The following is a 26,211-nucleotide window of genomic DNA, read 5'->3' as shown; positions in this document are numbered from 1 at the left end:
GTGTACTGGTAACTTTTTAACTCAAAACTAAATTGTCCATGATGACAATACATTATATTGATCCTATTTGTTACAAAAAAACTAAATGATTTATATTTGTGAGTTGTAATACCACCATGTAAACTGATTCTCAATTTAGTATCTTGTGTACCATATATGAATTAAAAAAAATGGGCAAGCAAATATTTCAAAATTATCAGGAGAAACAAAACTGGCATTCTACTGATCAGAGTGTGGAATGTCAGATCCCTTAATCAGGTAGTAGGTTAGAAAATTTAAAAAGGGAAATGTAAGAATATTATGAGAAGGGAAGTTGCTACTCACAGTATAGTGGAGATACTAAGTAGCAGATAGGTTGCACCTATCTTTGACTCAGCATCTCTGCTATATGTTGAGTAGCAACTTTCCTTCTCACAATATTGTTACATTCCATCCTGATTTTCCATTGTTTTAAAAGGGAAATGGATAGCTTAAATTTAGATATAGTGGGAATTAGTGAAGTTCGGTGGCAGGAGGAACAAGACTTCTGGTCAGGTGAATACAGGGTTATAAATACAAAATCAGATAGGGATAATGCAGGAGTAGGTTTCATAATGAATAAAAAAATAGGAGCATGTGTAAGCTACTATGAACAGCATAGTGAACACATTATTGTAGCCAAGATAAACACAAAGCCCACACCAGGTATACATTTAGAATACTCATTTTTTATGCATATGGATACCACTTTTGTCAGGCATGTATTAGATTGTAATAACTGGTTTAGCACCTTGGATTTCTGAAATAAGTGACTGCTAAACTCAGAAATTCAGAAACCAGTTGACACAGTGGTAGTGTACTGTGTAAATAGCATCTTACACATTACCTTTCATATTTTTTATCCAATACTTATTGCAATCTGCAGTGCTGTTCACTATGTAACATCTATGAAGTAATGCGATACGTTAGTGTCATAGTGAATAATAAAACACACATTGTAGATGTACACGTAGATGTAGATGTACAACTGGTGCACACAACATGCATTCAGGAAAAAGTAGTATTTTCATTTTCTTACATATTAAAATATTTCATGCTATCAGTTATAATTATTTTTCTTTTAATTTGTTTTATGCACAACATGTTTTGGTAAATAAGTCCCACTGTAAAGTTTGTGTTGTACCTTGACCACACATTAGCACTGCTGAGAGGAGAGGTGCAGTGAAATCAAGGTCTTGATCAGCATGAGATTAATTAAGGAGCTGAAACAATTGGTTTAATGCTTATGGGATTATTGGTTAATGACTGTATGTTAACACATCACTTTTTGTAAGTTCTTATTTGGTTCCAGTTTATTGTTCTAATAGGCCTGTACAGTACCATGTTGTGAGGAAGAGTGGTTTCTGGCTGTATGTGGTTAGTGGATACTGAATTACATTGAGCTTGCGGGTTTGACACAAGTGTGGAATATTGTGTTAACAGGCACTAATAGCATGTTCTGGAATTTGAGATATCTTTCACAGCACTGTTTGTCCTAAACTTGACAAGGTCCTTTGATCCAAATCCAGACTGTTTACTTGCCAAAATGAATCATTAGATGCTGGATGGTCATTGGTGCATGTGGACATGCTGCAATACGTTTCCCCAAAGCATCCTACACATGATCAGTGCGATCTGTGTCAGGGTAAAGGGCAGGACTATCCACTCACCAAATACTCTTTTGTTCCAGGAGCTCCTCCATCTGTGCAGTTTGATGTGGTTGTGAATTGTCATCCATAAAAACGAAGACCAAGCCAAATACACTGAAAAGAAGCACATGGGGAAGGAATGCATAGTCACAATAATGTTGACCAACGAGTGTATTGTGTTCATATATTTGGAGGGCAGTATTCACAGGCAACATTTTACCTTTCCACAAAATAATATCTGGACCACCAAAACAATTTTGCAATGTTCCTGAGTGCATTACAGGTCCCCATGTCTCAACATAAGAGGGTATGTAATGCACCCCAGGGTACTGTCGAATGTAATCATACTGGTGGTCCAGGATTAAGGTGTAGGGCGACATAATGATGCAGGGGAGTGCAGATCTCCAAAATGTTGAACACAGTACAGTCACTGATAAGTATTATTGTGATGCAGTACTCCTTCCCCATGTGAATCTTCCTAGTTGCATTACATGTTCCCAACTCTGGCCATGTGAGGGTATGCAATGCAGCCAGAAACATTGTCGAACATGATTGTTTTAGTGGCTCAGGTGTTATGAAGTGGGAGGGGGGTATAATATTGCATGGGTGTACCAACCTCCAAATCCTTGAATGCAGTAACTCATTAACACACTGTATTCCTTCCCCATGTGTGTCTTTTCAGTAGTTCATGCAGTCTTGACTTCATTTTTATAGATGGCAATAAATGACTGTATTGAACTGCACAGGTTGAGTACCTCTAAGAATTACAAAATATTCAGTGAATGGGATCTGTGTCAGGGTAAAGGGCAGGACTATCCACTCACCAAATACCCTTTTGTTCCAGGAGCTCCTCCATCTGTGCAGTTTGATGTGGTTGTGAATTGTCATCCATAAAAACGAAGACCAAGCCAAATACACTGAAAAGAAGCACATGGGGAAGGAATGCAGAGTCACAATAATGTTGACCAATGAGTGTATTGTGTTCATATATTTGGAGGGCAGTATTCACAGGCAACATTTTGCCTTTCCACAAAATAATATCTGGACCACCAATTTCGACAACTTCTGGAGGGATGGAATAGCATACCACAAGAACTCCTTACCAAACATATGACCAGTGTGGCAGCACATTGCAGAGCATGCATTGCCATCCGTGCTGATCATCCACCTTATTAAGACCACATCCTGCCTTTTGTAATGTCCAGGAGACCATTATAAATCATGATGACTGCAATGTAATTATTGTCTTTGAATAAAAGTGCCATTTCAGTTCATCTCATTATGTATGTCTTTCTGTTGTCTACTACACTATAACTGTTCTTTCTATGTATGGCCCAAGTTTCACTCAGCTGTGTTACTTGGTGGTGACATATCACGTGAAGGGTATTTTCATTCTTAAGTTTTGCACACATGTATCCTGGGTGTCTCCTTAATTACTGGAGTTCTCTCTCTCTCTCTCTCTCTCTCTCTCTCTCTCTCTCTCTCTCTCTCTCTCACACACACACACACACACACACACACACACACACAGAGAGAGAGAGAGAGAGAGAGGGGGGGGGGGGGGGGGGAAGGAGGTGGGAAGAGAATTAGGGGAAGGAAGAAGAAGTATTCTTTGTTATAACAGCATTAATTAGCTGCTACTCACATGCTTTCTCTAAACAACCAATACACACATAAATAAAGCATAGAAAGAAGTACTGAAAGCTACCAGCATTATTAACAAAAGGTGAAAGAGAAAACAACAACAATGGCAGAGCTTCCTGAATATGACTCTCTATAAAGACAGAAAGAATCACAGAACTCAGAGGAAAGTCATGCACACATATGAAGTGCATAAACAACATAAATGAAGAGTATGTGCCTACCCTGGTATTTCTTCTGCAGCATCAACAGTATATGCCAGTCCAACTGTAAGAATAGTTGCTCTCCAAGCAACAAAGGAACCACAAGTTACAACCAGTCCATCAATATCAGCAAAGAAAATGTGTGGTTGTGGACGACCAGGTTCGGACGCAAAGCAAAACACAGAACTTAATGGGGATGATGCCAGTGTCATTACCATCTGCAATCAATCAATTAAATACAAAAAATGACACATGCTGACAGCAAATACCCTGCCATGACTGAGGGATTGCTAAAACCAATGGCACAAACAGATTAGTTTTATCTAACATAGAGGCTTTCATATTTAATTTATTTTTCTGCTTGCCTTAAAGCTCTCTCCAATCATAACAGTTGTGGGTTCAACTTTCTCAATACCCAGACTGCTACTATCAGCAACAAGAAGTTCAGCAGAACCATTGACTAAATTTCCAGGAATTCCATTAGATTCACACTTAATACTGTATAGACCCGGAACAGCAACACGAGCATCCACCTCCAGCTCAATCACATCCTCCTCCACTTCTTGTAACACTACTGGTAATTTAACCTGTAATAATACAGTTAATGTTAAGGTGTATAGCAGCACTGTACAATATACATTAATAGCCTTGAAGAATTAGAAGGGAATACATATTTGTACTCATAGGCTTATTCCATTAAAACTGGAAAAAAAATGTTATTTGGTTGTTAAATTCAACAAAACATACTAATGTGACACAAATACCTCTTTCACATATGTCCAAATTCATTATCTACACTCTGTCTGAAGATTTCAGTATGTTTATAATACATAATTACAACATGAAACATTACAATTAACTGCATAGCAAACACTCCTCGCACTGTGTAAACAAGTTAAAGTTGTAGGACTTACTAGTCTATTTCTCAACAAAAAGTTGTTAATAATAATGCCATGAAACATACAATGCTTATAACAGCATCCATTAAAGGTGTACATATCATGATCTAAACATATAACAGCTCTAAAGTTACATAATGTTGGAGAATATGATCCCAGATTAGTTAAACAAGATGATACTGAGTGTATTTTTTGGTATTTACATTAAATTATTAACAAAACATGTTTCATTTCACCATCTTCAGCTACAATGAAGTGTTATCTGTATATTTTGTACATGTTTTGAGACAATAGCAGTTTTTACAACATTTTACATCCCACTAATAAATTTAAATTTTTGTTAATGGTGGGCATGATAAAGACATCCTGTGAAACTTTACTAAATGCCTTCTCTGAAATATATATATGCTTCCACTCTCGCAATCAGGTGCTAGAAAGTTTCTTGGGGAATGGCAGCCCATATCGATGATGGTCAGTGAGGCCTGGCATGAAGTTGGCATTCCAAAACATCCCAAAGGTGTTCTATAAAATTCAGGTCAGGACTCTCTGCAGGCCAGTCCATTACAGGGGTGTTATTATTGTGTAAACACTCCGCCACAGGCTGTGGATCGTGTTGAAAGATGCAATCACCACCCCTGAATTGCTCTTCAACAGTGGGACGCAAGAAGGTGCTTAAAACATCAATGTAGGTCTGTGTTGTGATACTGCCATGCAAAACAACAACGGGTGAAAAAACATGACCACACCATAATACCACCACCTCCGAATTTTACTGTTGGGACTACACACGCTGGCAGATGATGTTCACCGGGCATTCGTCATACCCACACACTGCCATTGGATTGCCACATTGTGCACCATGATTTGTCACTCTGCACAACATTTTTCCACTGTTCAATCATCCAATGTTTATGCTCCTTGCACGAAGTGAGGCATTGTTTGGCATTTACCGATGTGATGTGTGGCTTATGAGCAGCGACTGCACCATGAAATCCAAGTTTTCTCACCTCCTGCCTAACTGTCATAGTACTTGCAGTGCACCCTGATGCAGTTTGGAATTCCTGTGTGATGGTCTGGATAGATGTCGGCCTATTACACATTACAATTCTCTTCAACTGTCGGTGGTCTCTGTCAGTCAACAGACGAGGTCGGCCAGTACTCTATTTTGCTGTACGTGTCCCTTCACATTTCCACTTCACTATCACATTGGAAACAGTGGACCTAGTGATGTTTAGGAGTTTGAAAATCTCACATACAGACATATGACACATGTGACACCCAATCACCTGACCACATTTCCAAGTCCGTGAGTTCTGCAGAGCACCCAATTCTGCTCTCTCACTATGTCTGATGATGACTGAGGTTTGCTGATGTGGAGTGCCTGTCAGCAAGTGGCAGCACAATGCACCTAATATGAAAAATATATGTTCTGGGGGGTGTCCAGATACTTTTGATCACATACTGTACATATATTTTGTTTAGTAAATCAGATAAAAAATCAGTAGCATCATATTCCAATGAGGAACTTGAAACTATCAGCAGAGGGTAGAAGCATGTAGAGGAACTGTGGCTCAAGCTTAAAAGAATAGTTAACCATGCACTGCATAGATATGTACCCAGTAGAACAGTTCATGATGGGAGGGAACCTCGATGGTATACAGTCACTGTAAAGATACTTCTAAAGAAACAGAGATTACTGCACATTAGGTGTAAAACAAAGCATTGGGTTACAGATAGTGGGAAGCCAAATGAAATGCATTTGAAAGTCAAGAGAGCAATGTGTGATGCATTTAGTGACTACTGCAGCAGAATATTGCCATGTGATCTTTCACATAGCCCAAAGAAATTCTGGTCATGTGTAAAGGTTGTTAGTGGCACCAAAGTTAGTGTCCAGTCCCTAGCGAATGAGACAAGCGTGAATGAGGCAGGAACTGAAATTGAGTGTAGTGAAGCAAAAGCTGAAATGCTTGCTCTGTTTTTAAATGTTCCTTTACATAGGAAAACCAAGGAGAATTACCCTAATTTAGTCCTTGTACCAACGAAAAGATGAATAAAATGAGTATTAGTGTCAGTGGTGTTGAGAAACAGCTGAAATCCATAAAACTGAACAAAGTTCCAGGCCCTGATGGAATACCCATCAGAATCTATACTGAATTTGCAGCTGGGTTAGCCCCTCTTCTAACTATAATCTATTGTAGATCCTCGAACAAAAAACCTCTCCTAGTTCATGGAAAAAGGCACAGGTCATACCTGTCTACAAGACAGTAGAAGTGATCCACAAAACTACTGTCCAATAGCCTTGACATCAATTTGTTGTAGAATCTTTGCACATATTCTGAGGTCAAACATAATGAAGTATTTTGAAGAGAATGACCTCCTCAATGCCAACCAGCATGGATTTTGAAAACATCGATTGTGTGAAACTGAACTCGCACTTTTCTCACATGAGCTTTGTAGGAAGGCAAACAGGTAGATGCTGTATTTCTGAAAATCATTTGAATCAGTACCACACCTACAATTATTGTCAAAAATACCGTCATATGGGGTATCAAGTGGAACTTGTGACTCGCCTGAGGACTTTTTGGTAGGGAGGACACAACATGTTAACTTGGATGGAGAGTCATTGTCAGATGTAAAAATAGCTTCAGGTGTGTCCCAGGACCCTTGTTGTGTATGTTGTATATTAATGACTTTGCAGACAATATTAATATTAAAATCAGCATTTTTGAAGATGATGCAGTTATCTATAATGATGTGCTACCTGAAAGAAGGTGCATAAATATTCAGTCAGATTTTAATAAGATTTCAACATGGAGGAGAGATTTGCAACTTGCTCTAAATGTTCAGAAATGTAAAATTCTGCACTTCACAAAAGAAAGAATGGAGTATCATACGATTATAATACTATCAATGAATCACTGTCAACTCATATAAATACCTGGGTGTAACATTTTGTAGGGATATGAAATGGAATGATCATATAGATTCAGTAGTGGGTAAAGGAGGTGGTAGACTTTGGTTTATTGGTAGAATAATGGGGAAGTGCAATCAATCTACAAAGGAGATTGTTTGCAAATCACTCATGCGACCGATTCCAGAATAGTGCTCAAGTGTGTGGGACCCCTGCCAGATAGGAACATATACAGAGAAGGGCAGCATGAATGGTCGCAGGTTTGATTAACCCATGAGAGAGTGTGGCAGAGATACTGAAGGAACAGGAAGACTCTTGAAGATAGGCATAAACTAGCTTGAGAAAGTCTATTAACAAAGTTTCAAGAACTGGCCTTAAATGATTACTTAAGGAATGTACCACAACCCCCTAGGTATCGGTCACGTGGGGATCATGATGATAAGATTAGAATAATTACTACATGTACAGAGGTATTCAAACAATCATTCTTCCTGCATTCCATACGTGAATAGAACAGGAAGAAACCTTAATAATGTGTACAATGGGATATACTATCTGCCATGCACATCATGTTGGTTCACAGAGTATAGATGTAGATGTAGACAATAGTTGCCTGTAAATAAAGTATACACATTGTTTCATAAACTTTTGATCAAACTTTTAAGAACGATAAATAAATTAACAGAAAAACAATAAACACAGAAATATGAACATGTAATACCTATAAAATATTATTACTAATTTTGGAATGAACTTGCAGAACAATTATGAAATACAAGAAATTATATTGTAACTGACAAACATTTACATATTTCATTAGTTATTTTTCAAACAATGGAGCATCTAGGTAGAGATATTAACAATACTATGAAAAAAATAAATTGCTAATCACTGTAAAGATGAAATGTTGAGGTGGAGGCAGGCACAACAAAAAGACTATTACACAGTCAGCTTTCAGCCAAAGTCTTCCCACACATACATTCACACAAGCAGGCACACCTCATGCACACATGACTGCTACCAGCAGCAGCTTCAACAGGAGATCCTAAATTATATTTTCCTTTCTTTTGTATATTGTTCCTGTCAGCTACTAGGATGTATGATCCACTATACTGAGTGTGTTAATCTATCTTAGCTATCTTTGAAATTGTGTAGATGATATTCTTCCAAAAATACAGTGGTTTGTCTCCAGTCTCAGAGTCTCTAAAAAGTAACTTCAATAGTCATTTGGTTACCACTTCCCCCAATGATTGTAGAAATTACTAAGGAATGTTGTCTTTGCTTACTGGCATATTTGATAACTCTAAATGTAATATATCTTCCAAACCAAAACCCACTGCTTTCTGTATAATGTCAGTAGACAGTTTCTCCCCCCCCCCCTCCAACCGCCACCCAGTAAAGTCCTTCAATATATTCTTTCCATTTAATTGTTCTCTCCTCTGTGTTTAAATGGAATTCCTGGATCACTTTTGATTTTGACATCAATTACCAAACTATCCAAAGTACAATGGTACACATTTGTAAAATCAAAAGGAACAATTTAACACCAAATTGTCTAACACCTAAGTTTTGTTTCAAATACAGGAACTTAACAACTCTTTAACCTGCTAACTTGTTTGACCATGATCTGTACCAAGACCTTTGACTGATATACATAATCCAGGTAGCCACATTCAATAGCATGACCCATGTGCCATTACACACTATAATATAGAAACTATGACTGGCATACAATCTGCCTACATCAGAATGAGACAGAACATTAAATTTCAATAGCACAATATGCAAATCCAAATGCACATGTGGAAGAGAGCTATGTGTGAACTGCCACTGACAGAACTCAGCCCACGTGGTTTTTAAGTATCATTACCAGAAGACAATTTGAAGTGTTAACTACTCTCTCCAGTTAACGGGAAATTTATGTATCACAATAATTACAAAATACAAATCCGAATGCTCATTGGATAGGATTACAGCTCATGCAACCTGCCAGAACATTAATTCAAACTGTATTTTATAAAGTTCAGTATGCTTATGGTAATTTAACAGGGATGGCTAACAGTCTAAATGCACTCAGTCTAACTCACAGCCAAACCAACACAACACAACACAACGCAAGTGCCTCAGCGAGAGAAATATCAAAACCTGATTAATGACCTTATGCTGGGAGCTTTCCATAATGTACAGTCTGTAACATGTTTTGCAAATTAATGTTCAGCCACAGTCTGAGCAATTTCAAATGGCCACAGCATCACAACCACCTATTCCAGTATCTGCACCTCCTTACAACTTTGCTCAGCCAATATCAGCAGTGCTCATCCTGCCCAACACAATACAATGGCCCTCTGCACTGTCTCCAAGTGTATATATAATTTGACCCTGCTCAATCTGTGCAAGCTTCTATATCAATCACAGCAAATCCACAGGTCAAAATCAGAAAACAGCACTCGATCAAACGATCACTGGCACCTTGCCAGAAAAGTTACATGCATGGCACACAACATATCTATCATGCCATAAAGAAGGGTATTCATCACTGCTTTCCATATAAAATAGTGAGCAGTGCCACTGGTCAAGAAATAGAAGCTCCACTACCACCCAACTGGGTAAAACTGCAGAGACCCTTCCAAGTCACTGACTTTAGTTTTACAGAGCATTTTTATGCCAAAAAAGGAACTACCACAATTAAATGCTATATTTTACTGTTTATCTGTCCTGTGACTAGAGCTGTTCAACTACATCTGGACCACAATGTTGGCACTACAAAGCAGGCACAACATTCCACACACCATCTACAGTGACAGTGATATAATATTCCATGCAGCCAACAAAGAGATAATAGAACTGTGAACAACTATCTCTGCTGGTAAGACCCAACAATACATCACTCAAAAAGGTATGACTTGGAAGTTTATAGCTCCAGGTGTGGCTTGGTGGGAAAATTTCTGGAAGACAATGGTCAGCTCAAACGAAAGATGTTTCCAAAAGTACTTGGATGGTCCAGTATGGACAATGAAGGACTACAGATACTGAAGTCACCTTGAACTTGAGCCAATCTCTCAAATTAAAGATGAAATGCACACCCCAGCACACTTCCTCAGGAGGGGATTTACAACACTGCCAACAGTGGCTGAGCCACTGATTATAACAGAGTTCAAACTCTGTCAGAAAACAACAGAAGATTTCTGAAAGAGATGGAGGAAGGAGAATCTCATGCACTTGTGTAACTTTCACAAAGTCAAATGCCTAAATGGAGGAGGCTCTGAGACGGTGACATCATCCTTTTGCAAAAAGTTCTCACATGCTACATGTGGAAGGCAGCAAGAGTGTAGGAGATGAAAGAAGGTAGAAATGGAGTCCCATACACAGCCAGCCTTGTAATTCCCGAAGGAGGATACCTCAACACGCCTGTCCAGCTGGTCCTACCTCTATATGTGGGCCTGGGTGAAGAGGGTCTGAGTAATCCCTTAATGATGTGTCAGAGTTGTATTGTATCTCTGCTTTGTAAGTAAAGTTGTTATGTAATTTCCATGCTATATATACACTGATCAGCCAGAACATTATGACCACCTGCCTAACAGCCAGTATGTACACCTTTGGCACTAGTAACAGCTGTGACGCATCATGGCACAGAAGTAATGACACCTTGCTACATCACTGGAGGGAGTAGGCACCACATTTGCACACACTTCACCCAATTCCCATAAGTTCCAGGGACGGGGTGATGAACTCTAATGCCACTTTCAATCACATCCCAGATGTGTTCACTTGGGTTCAGATATGGTGAGTTGGGGGACCAGCAAATCAATTGTAACTAGTCACTGTGTTCTTCAAACCACTCCGTCACAGTCCTGGTCTTATGACATGGAACATTATCTTTGAGAAAAATGCCAATGCTGTCATGAAACATGATTGTTATGAAGGGGTGTACATGGCCTGCAACCAGTGTATGACACTCATTGGCTGTCATGGTGCTTTGCATGAGCTCCATTAGACCCATGGATGCCCACACAAACATTCCCCATAGCATAATGGAGCTGCTGCCAGCTTGTCTCTATCCCGCACTGAAGGTGTCGTGGAGCTCTTCCCCTGGAAGACAATGTATTTGTGTCCTCCAATCTGCATGATGAAGAAGGTATTGGAATTCAGCAAACCATGCAACAATATGCCACTGAATCAGTACCCACTGCCAATGGTCACATGTCCACTTCAGTTGTAGTTGCCAATGTTGTGATGTTGACACTGGAATATGCATGGGTCGTTGGATGTGGAGGCCCGTTGTTAGGTATGTTTGGAGCACACTTGCATGCTGGCCAGCATTAGAGTCTGATGTTACTTCTCCCACAGCTTGCGGCCTGTCCTGTTTTACCACTCTGCAAGCCTACGGTGTCTGACGTCTGTAATGTGTTGTGGCTGCATATTACATTGGATGTGGTTTCACCTTGGTTTTGCTGCATGTTGAAGACACTCACCACAGCACTCCTCAAACACCCAACAAGTTGTGCAGTTTCCAAAATGCTCATACCAAGCCTCTGGGCCATTACAATCTGTCCTTGCTCAAACTCAGATACATTGCATGCCTTCCCCATTCTTCACATGAACAGATGCTCGCTGATACTAATGCATCATGCATATGTATGGCTACCAGTCATTCCTCAGAAGGTGACACTTCTATCATCCAGATGTGTTTATATCAACAGTCATCATAATATTCTGATTAATCAGTGTACATTCTGTGCAAATAAATATATATGCTACTTGATGTTAAATTTACTTCCTAATTGTTCCCACATCCATAACTCCTGCAATGATATCTTCCTCTGGCTGTATAAGCATATCCATAACGATAATCTCAACAGCTATGATCACAGATGGGCCAGTTGGTGTTCTGGTCACAGATAGGCCAATTTGGACCTACTGACTGCCACATCATCCTCTGCCAATGACATCCTTTGGATGCAGTATGGAGGGGTGGGTATCACTACACCACACTCCTGGCTGATATCTGTTTAGCAAACCTGGTGGTATGATCACTCTGCCAAGTAGCTCCTTAGTTGGCATCATGAGGCTCGTGTATCCTGTTCCAGTTTGGTGACAGTACTAGGAATCAAACCCAGGTCTCACGCATGGGAGTCAGCCACTCTGGTGTCTCACTGATAAATGTGGACCCTCTGTCTGTAAGGGGGACTCATAAACTACACTTCTTCTGTATCCCCACACGTAGAAGTATAAAGAAATGAAATATGTCAATCTCTGTGGCCGAGCACATGGTGCACCTCAAACTTAAAATCCCTCCTCCTGACTTTCCAACAATTCAACCATATGGTCTCAAACAGGAGCAACAAGCTTATGCAGATACATGAATTGTCTTGCTTGCTAGAGCCCAGTACAGTCAGAAGAAGACCTAACTACACAGATTATGAAGGCAGCAAAAAATGATTCACTGTTACTGGATATTTTTGATTGGGTGGATCAGAACATACTGCAGAGTATGATTTGTTGAGCAAAGGTAGTGATCATTATACTGAGTACTTTTTGTATTCAATTCCCTAAGAAACATCAGTATTAGTGGCAAGGTTAGAAATGTGAGTCAATTTAGTTTTCCTTGTAATTTGGAAAACAACAATTTCTGAAACTAAGCTGATGTGTAACACTTTATGTTCTAAGTCTCCTTTACAGTCTGTATAAGTGTGTAATGGTAACTATGGAACATCCTATGGAATTAAACACATGTATGTAATTTGTCTATTTTTATAATTATTTAAAATCAATCAATATCTCCTGTACTGAAATAGATGTACAACAGTCATCAGTGACAAATTCTGCATCTGTGGCACAGAAGTATGTTTCATCTCATTACCAATAAGACTGCTTCAGTGAGTAGACCAAGAATTTTTTTATACAAGAATGGTGGAAGAATCTTTATTTCCATGTTCTACAGCAATTTCGTTTGTGCACTATTTTTCAGCTCACAATACATAAAAATTACATAACAACCATATAAAGCAAAATATCATTTGATGCTACTTCCCAAAAAGGTCAAGGTCTTATAACAATGAGATTACCTGGTCATTTACATTGCTTGAAACACTGCAGCTAATATCTGGCAGTACTGAGTGTGATAGTCCAGCACCAATCAATTGCAATTTCACATCCCTGTCCAAAAGCAGGTCAACAACAGGTGGCCACACAGACAGGATATATGTGCAATCTGTAAAACAGAAAAAAAATTGTATATGAATTTCTGTAGAAAACACAGACACACACACACTTTGAGCTTGCACCACAGGTATGTTGTGAAAGTGTTGTTTCACCATTAGATTCATCAACAATCAGTGAAAATCTCCTATACAGTTTTACTGCAAAGATAACCATGTTGTGTATGTAGGTCACAGTTGAGACTGTTAGTTTTAGTTAATAAGTAAGGAAAGAAGAAGCTATAAACAATACTGGTTCTCAGTCACATCAGTCACTAGCTTTTTTTAATTGTTACTGGATAGTATTACTTCTACATTTTTATAATAGTAATTGCATTAAGTAACAAGTTTAACAACTGGTGCAACACTTACTTAGGTATACAACCCAGCATGTATGTCATATCACTACTGAAAGAATTGAAAATGTCTATTACATCATAATAAGCAAAGGTTTACTCTTAACATCTTTAATATTCCACAAAATAGAGCTGAGTTTAAGTGGAGAACAGTTAGAACAATAATGGAGGATGCTATTCAAGCCTCCTAACCACATCTTCAATAAACAAAACTGGACCCTGTTTGTCAGACTGATAATGTTACGATAAAGTATAATACACAAGGTGGTCAAAAACAGTCTGAACAGTTTTAAGGGTGTTGCTGGGTAGGTTGTGCTCAGTTATGTAAACTGAAACAACTTCACAACTTGACCTTCAAAACAAAAATAACAACTGATAAATATGCCCATAACAACTAGAGTGCCAAAACGAGAAATACAAACTTATCTCTGTAACCAACTGTACCTTTGTAACGAATAAAAGCTGGACACATTATATAGAATGTTTCATTTGAATTAATCTATACTACTACCACCTAAAATATTTACTATTCCTCAAAGACCTTGCATATAGCACAACACTATGATGGCTTGATAGATAAACAGCAAAAACATTTTTCAGGAGGGATAGGAGTGCTGACAAACCATTTAACACAAATGTTGCAGTTACCATGGTGATTTCATTGAAAAATAGATGTTATGTTCTAGTGTGACAGAGTTTTTGCTTCCTGAGCAACTGAAGGTAAATATTTCTTTATATAACATACTAAACAAGTTTCACTCATTAAATTTTGAGAAATAATTACAGAATGTTTAGTTTTTATGTTTCATGTTGAATGAGCAGTTACTGGTGCAAGATGGCTTCATAGAATTTGTTGGCAGTGGATCATCATTACACCACATTTAACGAGCAGCTACCAGCAGCAAGAAGATACCACCATTTTGTTATTGTTGCCTGTGACCTACTGCATGACTAGGCCTCTTTTCTTGGTGTCTGAAACCCATGGCAGGGTTGACAGAAAACATCACTACTGATGACACAAGAAGCGTTAGAGAAGTGAGGCAGACAGGAGCTGGAAAGGTATTCTTTCAAATGAAACTACATGCAGGGTGTCCTGATGCAGTGAGCATCACTGCTGGGTCAAACATTGGTATAAGTTATGACACAGTCAACCACTGACATTGCAGCCATAGCTGCAACACCATCAACACAGCAAAAATATGGAAGCCAGACTAGAGTACTGATGACCTGATGACCACACGACCAAGCCTCACATGGTGTTCTACTGTGGCCTATGTGATGCAGAATGATGTCCTCTCCATGTGTTACAGTTATGCAGTATCTGTCTGCCTGCAGTCAGCTACAAGAGGTATTCCGTGCCAGCCATCAACCTGGAGTGGGTCACCAGTCTGCTATACCAGATGCCACTTCCACTACATATAGAGTATGAGCTCATGAGTCCAGATGTCCCCAGGAGCTCAACTAGAACCTTTCACCTGGTGGCCACATGCTGACTGACATCATTTGACTGCAATATGCCTTGTTGGGGGACCACAGTTCCTACTTGGACCTGACTAGCTGCCAAGCCTCTACTTGTCTTGTGTGGGCACACTTTGCTTCTGTTGGCTTGCCTTGTGCAGGCACACTTTACCACTGCAGGTCACTCTTGCTTCTGCCTATGCTGAGGTTCTTGGTTCATCACTGTGTGCTTGTGTGTTTCCTGCATTGAGCAGCATGTCTGTGCCAGCCAACATGGTCGGCTACTGCAGTGGTCGGCATAGTTGCCTGCCTCCCCAAACTGAGCTCTGATGCTGTGCTTCTTCACCTGCCTGAGTGCTGATGACATGAATCAGCCCCACTGCAGCCTGCTCAGCTACAGATTCCATGTGGTGTCTGTTCTTTTGGAAATGTCACATTCACCCACCTAGAAATCTTGCCATAGTGACCCCATCCAGATAGCCAGCAGGATCTCCAGTCGCTAATCAAATCCTTAGGCCTATCCCAGAACCTCTCTCCAGAGTCCATCTCTCTACTCACCCACTGACCGCACTCCTACCTTCCACGTGCTTCCTAAAGTTCATAAACCTAACCACCCACGATGCCCCATTGTGGCCAGTTACTGTGCCCCAATGAGAGAATCTCTGCTCTTGTAGACCAACACCTTCAACCTATTACCTGGAACCTACCCTCCTATATAAAAGATACCAACCATTTCCTCCACTGACTCTCCACAGTTCCTGTCACTTTACCACATGGTGCCCTACTCGTCAGTATTGATGCCACCTCCTTTTACACTAACATTCTTAACGCCCATGGCCTTACCGCTATTGAACACTACCTTTCCCAATGCCTGATGGATTCCAAACCAACAACCTCCTTCCTAGTCACCATGACCAACTATGTTCTCACCCACAATTACTTCTCCTTTGAAGGCATTACCTACAATCCAGGGTATGGCTATGGGCACCCGCATGGCACCATCCTAGCCAACCTATTCAGGGGTCATCTAGAGGAATCCTTCCTAAAAACCCAGAATCCTAAATCCCTCACCGGGTTCAGATTCATTGATGATGTTTTGCTATCTGGATTGGGGGTGAGGACACCCTATCCACGTACCTCCAGAACCTTGACAACTTCACCCCATTTGCTTCACCTAGTCCCACTCAGCCCAAGAAGCCACCTTCCTAGATGTTGACCTCCACCTCAAAGGTGACTACATTGATACCCCCGTCGATATCAAACCTACTAAACACCAGCAATACCTCGACAGCTGCCACCCGTTCCATTCCAAGAAGTCCCTTCCGTACAGCCTAGCCACCTGTGGTTGTCGCATCTGCGGTGATGAGTTGTCCCTCTCAAAATATACCAAAGGTCTCACTGAGCCTTCACAGAGCATAATTATCCTCTCAACCATGTACAAAAACAAATCTCCCGAGCCATATCTTTCCAGTCTCCCACTACCTCCAGAAGTCCCACTGTCCATCTACAGAGGAATATTTCCCTCATAACTCAATACCACCCAGGACTGTAGCAACTGAATTACATTCTCTGCCAGGGTTTCAACTACTTCTCATCATGCCCTGAATTGAGAAATGTCCTGCCCACTATCGTTCCCACCCCTACCACACTGGTATTCCACTGTCCACCGAACCTTCACAATATACTCGTCCATCCTTACACAGCACCTGCTCCCAAGCCCTTAGCTCATTGCTTCTCCCACTGTGATAGACCTAGGTACAAGACCAGTTCCATACATCCTCTGACCACCACCTAATCCTGTCCAGTCACTAACATCACCCATCCCATCAAAGGCAGGGCTACTGTGAAACCAGTCATGCGATCAACAAGCTGAGCTGCAACCACTGTTCTGCATTCTATGTGGGCATGACAACCAACAAGCTGTTTGTCTGCATGAATGGCCACCGACAAACTGTGGCAGAGAAACAAGTTACTGAACATGCTACCAAACACGACACCCTTCATTTCAGTGATTGCTTCACACCCTGTACCACATGGATTCTTCACACCAACACCAGCTTTTCTAAATTGTGCAGGTGGGAACGTTTCTCGCAATACATCCTATGTTCCCATAACCCTACTGGCCTCAACCTTTGTTAGTCACTATCCTCACCCATCCAGACCATTCCCCATTCCCAATCCACCAATACACAGCCGTCATTCCACCATCACACCCAGTCTTTTTACTTCTCTCCTTTTCCACTACTCCCCCCCCTCCTTCCATCTCTCTCCTGCCCTCTGTCTAACATGCAGCACTTCACTGTCTGCCAACCCCATCATACTATCCCTCCCCCTCTCCTTACCCCATCCAGTAGCAACTCCCATCATGCACTGGTGTTGCTGCTCGCAATGTGGTTTCGGTTGCCTGAGACTGCAGTTGTGTGTGTGAGGTGCATTTGTGTGAGAGTGTGTGGGTGTGTCTGTTGTCTATTGTTGACAGAGACTTTAATGGGTGAAAGCTTTATTTGTGACAGTCTTTTTGTTGTGCCTATCTGCGACCCAGGGTCTCCTCTGTATGGTGAGTAACAACTTTCCTTTTCGTAATATTTTTACATTCCATCCTGGATTTTCCATTGTTTGATTAAAGCCAAAAATAACATATAATGAATTCAAACAGACGTTCTTGAATAAATTCTGGTCTGAAAGTAAACAGGCAGGCATCAAAACAGCATTTTTGAACAGTAGTAGGAACAGATCAGGTTGATGCAAGAATTTTGTGAGAAACAGTTATGTAAGCTTGCTCACCTGCAAAAACCTTTTGAAGATCTTATTCTTATTGATGCATTGAAAAGACATCTACCAATGAGAGCTCATTGGGGCCTTGTTTGTGGCCCCAATGATTCATTACAGAATTTTTTAAACCACGTTGATAAAACTGACAAAGCTTTTGAGGAAAAGGACAGAGTTAAGAACTCACATTACAACAGAAACAACAATTATGATGGGGAATCATGCCAACACAACCAGAAAATAGACAGAATGGTCTCAGAAGGAAATATAATATGTATAATAATAGTAATAATAATAATAGGAATGGTAATGGTAAGAGTCAGAACACAAATATGAGAATACTTGTGGCTTGTTGTGAATGTAGAAAACAGATTACCCATATATTTCCCTGAATACCACCCCACATCGGTAAAGGTGATACCCAGAAGTAGGTAGAAACAGAATAGCTTTTAATACCTTCACTTGGGGCGTGTCAGGTGAAGGAGGTAAATAACTTTCATGGCCAGGCAATAACAAATTCAAATCAAGAGGAGTGTGATGATGACAGTGTGTGACTATCCTGTCAAAGCAACTAATTTTGAAAGTAGATGTTGGGAAGTTATAATCAAACAAATGTGTAGTGATAAAAATTGAATTGTGGCTCTTTATGTACTTGAAGAAAGTGTTTTAGAAATATTGTTTAACTCTGGATGTTCTGCGGAAGACATAGACATTGATAGTGAATACTTTGGTATTGGTATTTTAATGTGCCCTGAGCAAGTAACTTTTGGGATAATTTTGACAAGGAGAGGGAGGCTTATCCTGAGTCAGCAGTGGTAGATATTTGTGACATCCAGGTGAGTGGTGTCAACACTAATGATTTTGTGGTTGAAGCTGAAGCCGATACAGTTAACTTAAAAGAGCTGGATGGTATGGTTTATTTTGAAGTAATTGATCATGATCGTGATGAAACTCAGGAGAGTCAACTTGTTCCAGTCGATGTTAGTGATATTTTGTTTGAATGCCAGGACATTAGAACATAGCATTGTGAGATAAATAAGAGGATTATTGAACATTTCAGGGATATTGGTTAGGATGAGTCAGATTTCAGTTCAGACAGACAGTTTATTGATCATTGTCAGCCAAATTTTACTTGCAACACTAATGAGTACACCTATTCAAGTCCAATTTCTAAGTCCAATCAAGCATTAGAAGTTATTCACGACACAAGCACACAGGTACCACTTTGCCCAAAAACTAATATTAACAAACAGCATGATTTATATGGTAGATCAACATCACAGTTGGTGATTGGCATGATTATTGTTTGATTGACACAGGTAGTGCAATTTCTATCATTTCTGAAAAGTTCTGGGATAGAGTTAAGCAGAGTTCTGAGTACACTGAATTTCCTGTAACAGGAATTAGGATTAAATGTGCTACAGATAAGTTTAGTAAAGATGTACACAAACAAGCTTTAATCACATATCATGTTGACAATGCAGTTTTTGAGCATAGATGCTAGGTGGTCAGTGATCTGAATGAGGAGATATTGCTAGACATGGATTGAATGTTGAAGAACAATGTAACGTTTGACTGGGTAAAGTTCAGAGTAAATTTTTCTAACATCAATACACATTTTTCTGGTTATACTAGGTTACACTTAAGAACTGGTTACACATGTGATAATAAAATATATGGTTTTGACATTGAAGTAGAAAGATTCTATATAGTTTATGATGTTTTGTCAAGTAATGGTAGGGATTTTGATCAACTTGTTACTGATAAGGTAAAAGAAGCAGACAAGCTTACTGGAGATGAGAAGCCAGAAATGGAAGAAGTGTTGAGATCCTATAAAGATATATTTAGTGAGAAACCAGGTACAGTTAAGAACTATGCATGGGAGTTAAGGCTTTAAGAACACCAGCCTTTCTTTATAAAACCATATTCAGTTCCTATATGTAAAAGACAGATTGTGCAGAGAGAGTTGCAGAAGATGCAAAAGTGGAGATTATTGAAAGGAGTACTAGCCAATATAATAACCCTTTGGTTGTTGTAATGAAATAACTTGCACCCTCAGGAGGACATACACTCTTTGTGCATGGGAAATGCAAGGTCCATAGCTAGTGTGGTATTTGCTTCTACAGTTTTACACATCAGTACCACGTTCTTCTCACATAAATCTACATATTCACCTTACTCATCTGAGTGATACATGCATTTAAAGACTGAAAGTTGTTAATTGGAGAACAGTGAAGTGATAATTGAATTGATTGCTTATTTAGTTATACAGTGACTGTGAGATCTCATTATTAACTTGCACACTCTTTGTGCACCACACATGTGGCAAACACAAGGTCCCTAGCTAGTGTGGTATTTGCTTCTACAGTTTTACACATCAGTACCACATTCCTTTTCACAAGATTACACAAATCTTTCCTTATTATGCTGGATTCTATGGATTGTCAGCAGAACTATGGAGGATTGAATAAAATAAGTTTACCTTATATTTTTAACTTAATTTTTGGGAGTATACCCATATACATGAATATAGTACCCCTGAGAAATACTTGTGGTACTTATGCTTTGATGATGTTGATGATTGACACTTGCTTATTATGCTTTTTCATTAACATGCCTTTATGCTTTTCACATATATGAATTCAAAGCCTTTAATAACTACTATGATGATTATATTGACAGTCATTACATACCTGATACATTTTCATACAGAATGTCTTACACCTTGCACTTATTTGATCATGCCTTGAGAAGGAGATAATGCACAACATTTATTATTCTGTAGATTTTGATGCAGTTGTGCTTTGTGGTCTGACTCTATGAAGTATTTAATGAGATTCTATCATTCTGTCGAAGTCTTATGATGAGGATATCAAATTAACGGTTTTGCTTCTATGATTGACTACATCACTCCGTAGAGTGTTTGGTAGTGTGTTTCCTGATTTGGCCTTTATGCTTTGCAGCTTTCTGCATTGTCCTAATGTGACAACAGGAAAGTTTATTTAACTGCTTTCTGCATTGTCCTAGCAGGACAACAGAAAATTTACCTAATTATTCTCTGACTTGATGTTTATTCCTTTGCAGCTTTCTGTTTTGTCCTTGTGTGACAACAGATAATTTACTTACTTGATTTCTGTTTTGTCTTAGTGTGACAACAGATAATTTACCTAATTGCATTATATTTCATTTTTTACTGACAATCTTTATTAATATTTACCCACGACTCTTTGAACTTGCTCAGTTATATATGATATTTAACTCTACTGGACTGGACACATATATTCCTTTGTTTTCTTGTATTTGATGGTACTCTTCTCTTACTTGAAACTCTCCTTGTTTCTAGCTTTGATGAAGGGAACCTTTGAAATTTCAAACACTTTGTGTGTGGTTGATGAAACTTGGGTGTTTCTTCACCAGTCCTATTCTGTATAGCACAAATATGATTTAGGGAGATGGGATTTTGAGTTGATATTTGATGTGACATTCTTCAAATGAACTGATTATGATGTCTGGAGCTGTTTGTTCTGTACACTTATGCATATGCTTTTGTCCTTCTTGACTCCTGGTATCTTGTTTTGTAATCTTGATTTTCATGTTTGTATTTTATGCTAGGTATTATGATTGTGATAGTGGTCTGGAACTGGATGTTCCACATTACCATTTTTTGATGTCTATAATATTGGTTTTCTTCTTGTGTAAACACACAGACTATGTAAGTTTCCTTTCAGTTTTCAGTAGCGTGTTAGCATCAGTTTGTTTAAACTTCATGTAGTATTACCATGTCTATCTCATGTTATACAGCCTACTACACTAGTTTGTTTTTTAAGCCATTGTTTGTTGCTGTATGACAACACCTACTTCTGGGTATCACCTTCACTGATGTTGGGGTGGTATTCAGGGAAATGTATGGCGAATCTGTTTTCTACTTTCACAACACGCCACAAGTATTCTTCCACATTTCAAGTGCTGGCAGGTCGATAGACACACAAACAAACACAAACATACACACAAAATTAAAGCTTTCGCAACCAACGGTTGCTTCATCAGGAAAAAGGGAAGGAGAGGAAAAGACAAAAAGATGTGGGTTTTAAGGGAGAGGGTAAGGAGTCATTCCAATCCCGGGAGGGAAAGACTTACCTTAGGGGGAAAAAAGGACAGGTATACACTCGCACACACACCCATATCCAACCGCACATACACAGACACAAGCAGACATTTGTAAAGGCAAAGAGTTTCGGCAGAGATGTCAGTCGAGGCAGAAGTACAGATGCAAAGATATTGTTGAAAGACAGGTGAGGTATGAGTGGCGGCAACTTGAAATTAGCAGAGGTTGAGGCCTGGCGGATTACGAGAAGAGACGATATACTGAAGGGCAAGTTCCCATCTCCGGAGTTCTGACAGGTTGGTGTTAGTGGGAAGTATCCAGATAACCCGGACAGTGTAACACTGTGCCAAGATGTGCTGGCCATGCACCAAGGCATGTGTAGCCACAGGGTGATCCTCATTACCAACAAACACTGTCTGCCTGTGTCCATTCATGCGAATAGACAGTTTGTTGCTGGTCATTCCCACATAGAAAGCTTCACAGTGTAGGCAGGTCAGTTGTTAAATCACGTGGGTGCTTTCACACATGGCTCTGCCTTTGATTGTGTACGCCTTTCGGGTTACAGGACTGGAGTAGGTGGTGGTGGGAGGGTGCATGGGACAGGTTTCACACCGGGGGCGGTTACAAGGGTAGGAGCCAGAGGGTAGGGAAGGTGGTTTGGGGATTTCATAGGGATGAACTGAGAGGTTACAAAGGTTAGGTGGATGGCAGAAAGACACTTTTGGTGGAGTGGGGAGGATTTCATGAAGGATGGATCTCATTTCAGGGCAGGATTTGAGGAAGTCGTATCCCTGCTGAAGAGCCACATTTAGAGTCTGATCCAGTCCCGGAAAGTATCCTGTCACAAGTGGGGCACTTTTGTGGTTCTTCTGTGGGAGGTTCTGGGCTTGAGTGGCTGAGGAAGTGGCTCTGGTTATTTGCTTCTGTACCAGGTTGGGAGGGTAGTTGCGGGATGCGAAAGCTGTTTTCAGATTGTTGGTGTAATGGTTCAGGGGTTCCGGACTGGAGCAGATTCATTTGCCATGAAGACCTAGGCTGTAGGGAAGGGACCGTTTGATGTGGAATGGGTGGCAGCTGTCATAATGGAGGTACTGTTGCTTGTTGGTGGGTTTGATGTGGACAGACGTGTGAAGCTGGCCATTGGACAGATGGAGGTCAATGTCAAGGAAAGTGGCATGGGATTTGGAGTAGTACCAGGTGAATCTGATAGAACCAAAGGAGTTGAGGTTGGAGAGGAAATTCTGGAGTTCTTCTTCACTGTGAGTCCAGATCATGAAGATGTCATCAATAAATCTGTACCAAACTTTGGGTTGGCAGGCCTGGGTAACCAAGAAGGCTTCCTCTAAGCCACCCATGAATAGGTTGGAATACGAGGGAGCCATCCTGGTACCCATGGCTGTTCCCTTTAATTGTTGGTATGTCTGGCCTTCAAAAGTGAAGAAGTTGTGGGTCAGGATGAAGCTGGCTAAGGTAATGAGGAAAGAGGTTTTAGGTAGGGTGGCAGGTGATCAGCGTGAAAGGAAGTGCTCCATCACAGCGAGGCCCTGGACGTGTGGAATATTTGTGTATAAGAAAGTGGCATCAATGGTTACAAGGATGGTTTCTGGGGGTAACAGATTGGGTAAGGATTCCAGGCATTCGAGAAAGTGGTTGGTGTCTTTGATGAAGGATGGGAGACTGCATGTAATGGGTTGAAAGTGTTGTACGCTTGGATATGGCTGTGTGTGCGAGTGTATACTTGTCCTTTTTTCCCCCTAAGGGAAGTCTTTCCGCTCCTGGGATTGGAATGACTCCCTACCCTCTCCCTTAAAACCCACATCCTTTTGTTTTTCCCTCTCCATCCTTCTTTCCTGATGAAGCAACTGTTGATTGCGAAAGCTTAAATTTTGTGTGTATGTGTGTGTTTGTTTGTGTGTCTATCGACCTGCCAGCGCTTTTGTTTGGTAAGCACATCATCTTTGTTTTAAGATGTTGCAACTTACCAAATGAAAGCGTTGGTATGTTCATAGAGACAAAAAACACACAGACACACACAAATTTCAAGCTTTCGCAATCCACATTTGCTTCATCAGGAAAGAGAGAAGGAGAGGGAAAGATGAAAGGATGTGGGTTTTAAGGGAGAGGGTAAGGAGTCATTCCAATCCTGGGAGCAGGGGGAAAAAAGGACAGGTATATGCTTGCACACACACACACACACACACACACACACACATATCGATCCGCACGTATACAGACACAGGCAGACATATGTACAGACAAAGAGGTTGGGCCGCATGCTGGTAATGAGGATCACCCTGTGGCTAAACATGCCTTGGTGCACGGCTAGCACATCTTGTCACAGTGTTACACAGTCCAGGTTATCTGGATACTTCCCACTGACACCAACCTATCAGAACTCCAGAGATGGGAACTTGCCCTTCAATATATCCTCTCTTCCCGTAACCCACCAGGCCTCAACCTCTGCTAATTTCAAGTTGCTGCCACTCATACCTCACCTGTCATTCAGTAACATCTTTGCCTCTCTACTTTCACCTCGACTGACATCTCTGCCGATACACTTTGCCTTTACATATGTCTGCTTGTGTCTGTGTATGTATGGATGGATATGTGTGTGTGTGTGTGTGTGTGCAAGTGTATACCTGTCCCTTTTTCCCCCTAAGGTAAGTCTTTCCGCTCCCGGTATTGGAATGACTCCTTACCCTCTCCCTTAAAACCCACATCCTTTTGTCTTTCCCTCTCCTTCCCTCTTTCCTTATGAAGCAACTGTGGGTTGCGAAAGCTTGAAATTTGTGTGTGTGTTTGTGTTTGTTATTGTCTCTATCAATGTACCAATGCTTTCGTTTGGTAAGTTACAGAATCTTTGTTTTTATATATATATATATATATATATATATATATATATATATATATATACAGGGTGTTACAAAAAGGTATGGTCAAACTTCCAGGAAACATTCCTCACACACAAAGAAAGAAAATATGTCATGTGGACATGTGTCCAGAAACGTTTACTTTCCATGTTAGAGCTCATTTTATTACTTCTCTTCAAATCGCATTAATCATGGAATGAAAACACACAGTAACAGAACGTACCAGCGTGACTTCAAACACTTTGTTACAGGAAATGTTCAAAATGTCCTCCATTAGCAAGGATACATGCATCTACCCTCTGTCGCATGGAATCCCTGATGCGCTGATGCAGCCCTGGAGAATGGCGTATTGTATAACAGCCGTCCACAATACGAGCACGAAGAGTCTCAACATTTGGTACCGGGGTTGCGTAGACAAGAGCTTTCAAATGCCCCCATAAATGAAAGTCAAGAGGACTGAGGTCAGGAGAGCGTGGAGGCCATGGAATTGGTCCACCTCTACCAATCCATCGGTCACCGAATCCGTTGTTGAGAAGCGTACGAACAGTTTGACTGAAATGTGCAGGAGCTCCATCGTGCATGAACCGCATGTTGTGTCGTACTTGTAAAGGCACATGTTCTAGCAGCACAGGTAGAGTATCCCGTATGAAATCATGATAACGTGCTCCATTGAGCATAGGTGGAAGAACATGGGGCCCAATCAAGACATCACCAACAATGCCTACCCAAACGTTCACAGAAAATCTGCGTTGATGACGTGATTGCACATTTGCATGCGGATTCTCATCAGCCCACACATGTTGATTGTGAAAATTGACAATTTGATCACGTTGGAATGAAGCCACATCCGTAAAGAGAACATTTGCACTGAAATGAGGATTTACACATTGTTGGATGAGCCATTCGCAGAAGTGTACCCTTGGAGGCCAATCAGCTGCTGATAGTGCCTGCACATGCTGTACATGGTACAGAAACAACTGGTTCTCCCGTAGCACTTTCCATACAGTGACGTGGTTAATGTTACCTTGTACAGCAGCAACTTCTCTGACGCTGACATTAGGGTTATCGTCAACTGCACGAAGAATTGCCTCATCCATTGCAGGTGTCCTCATCGTTCTTGGTCTTCCCCAGTCGC

General features: G+C 40.4%; 1 protein-coding gene across 1 annotated transcript in view; it reads right to left on the bottom strand.

The window, feature by feature from the left end:
- Positions 1–26,211, bottom strand: part of LOC126091843 (uncharacterized) — a 443,987-nt gene that overhangs the window by 334,541 nt on the left and 83,235 nt on the right. The window contains exons 6-8 of the mRNA XM_049907099.1: positions 13,387–13,532; positions 3,877–4,098; positions 3,533–3,729 (exon numbers count right to left, since the gene is read on the bottom strand). Coding sequence (XP_049763056.1) covers positions 3,533–3,729; positions 3,877–4,098; positions 13,387–13,532 — 565 coding nt within the window. The remainder of the gene's footprint in view (positions 1–3,532; positions 3,730–3,876; positions 4,099–13,386; positions 13,533–26,211) is intronic.

Source organism: Schistocerca cancellata, chromosome 7 (genome assembly GCF_023864275.1).
Source record: "Schistocerca cancellata isolate TAMUIC-IGC-003103 chromosome 7, iqSchCanc2.1, whole genome shotgun sequence".
Classification (NCBI taxonomy): Eukaryota; Metazoa; Arthropoda; class Insecta; order Orthoptera; family Acrididae; genus Schistocerca; species Schistocerca cancellata.
The sequence above is the reverse complement of the archived record's forward strand: the minus strand, read 5'-3'. Positions and strand labels throughout refer to the sequence as shown.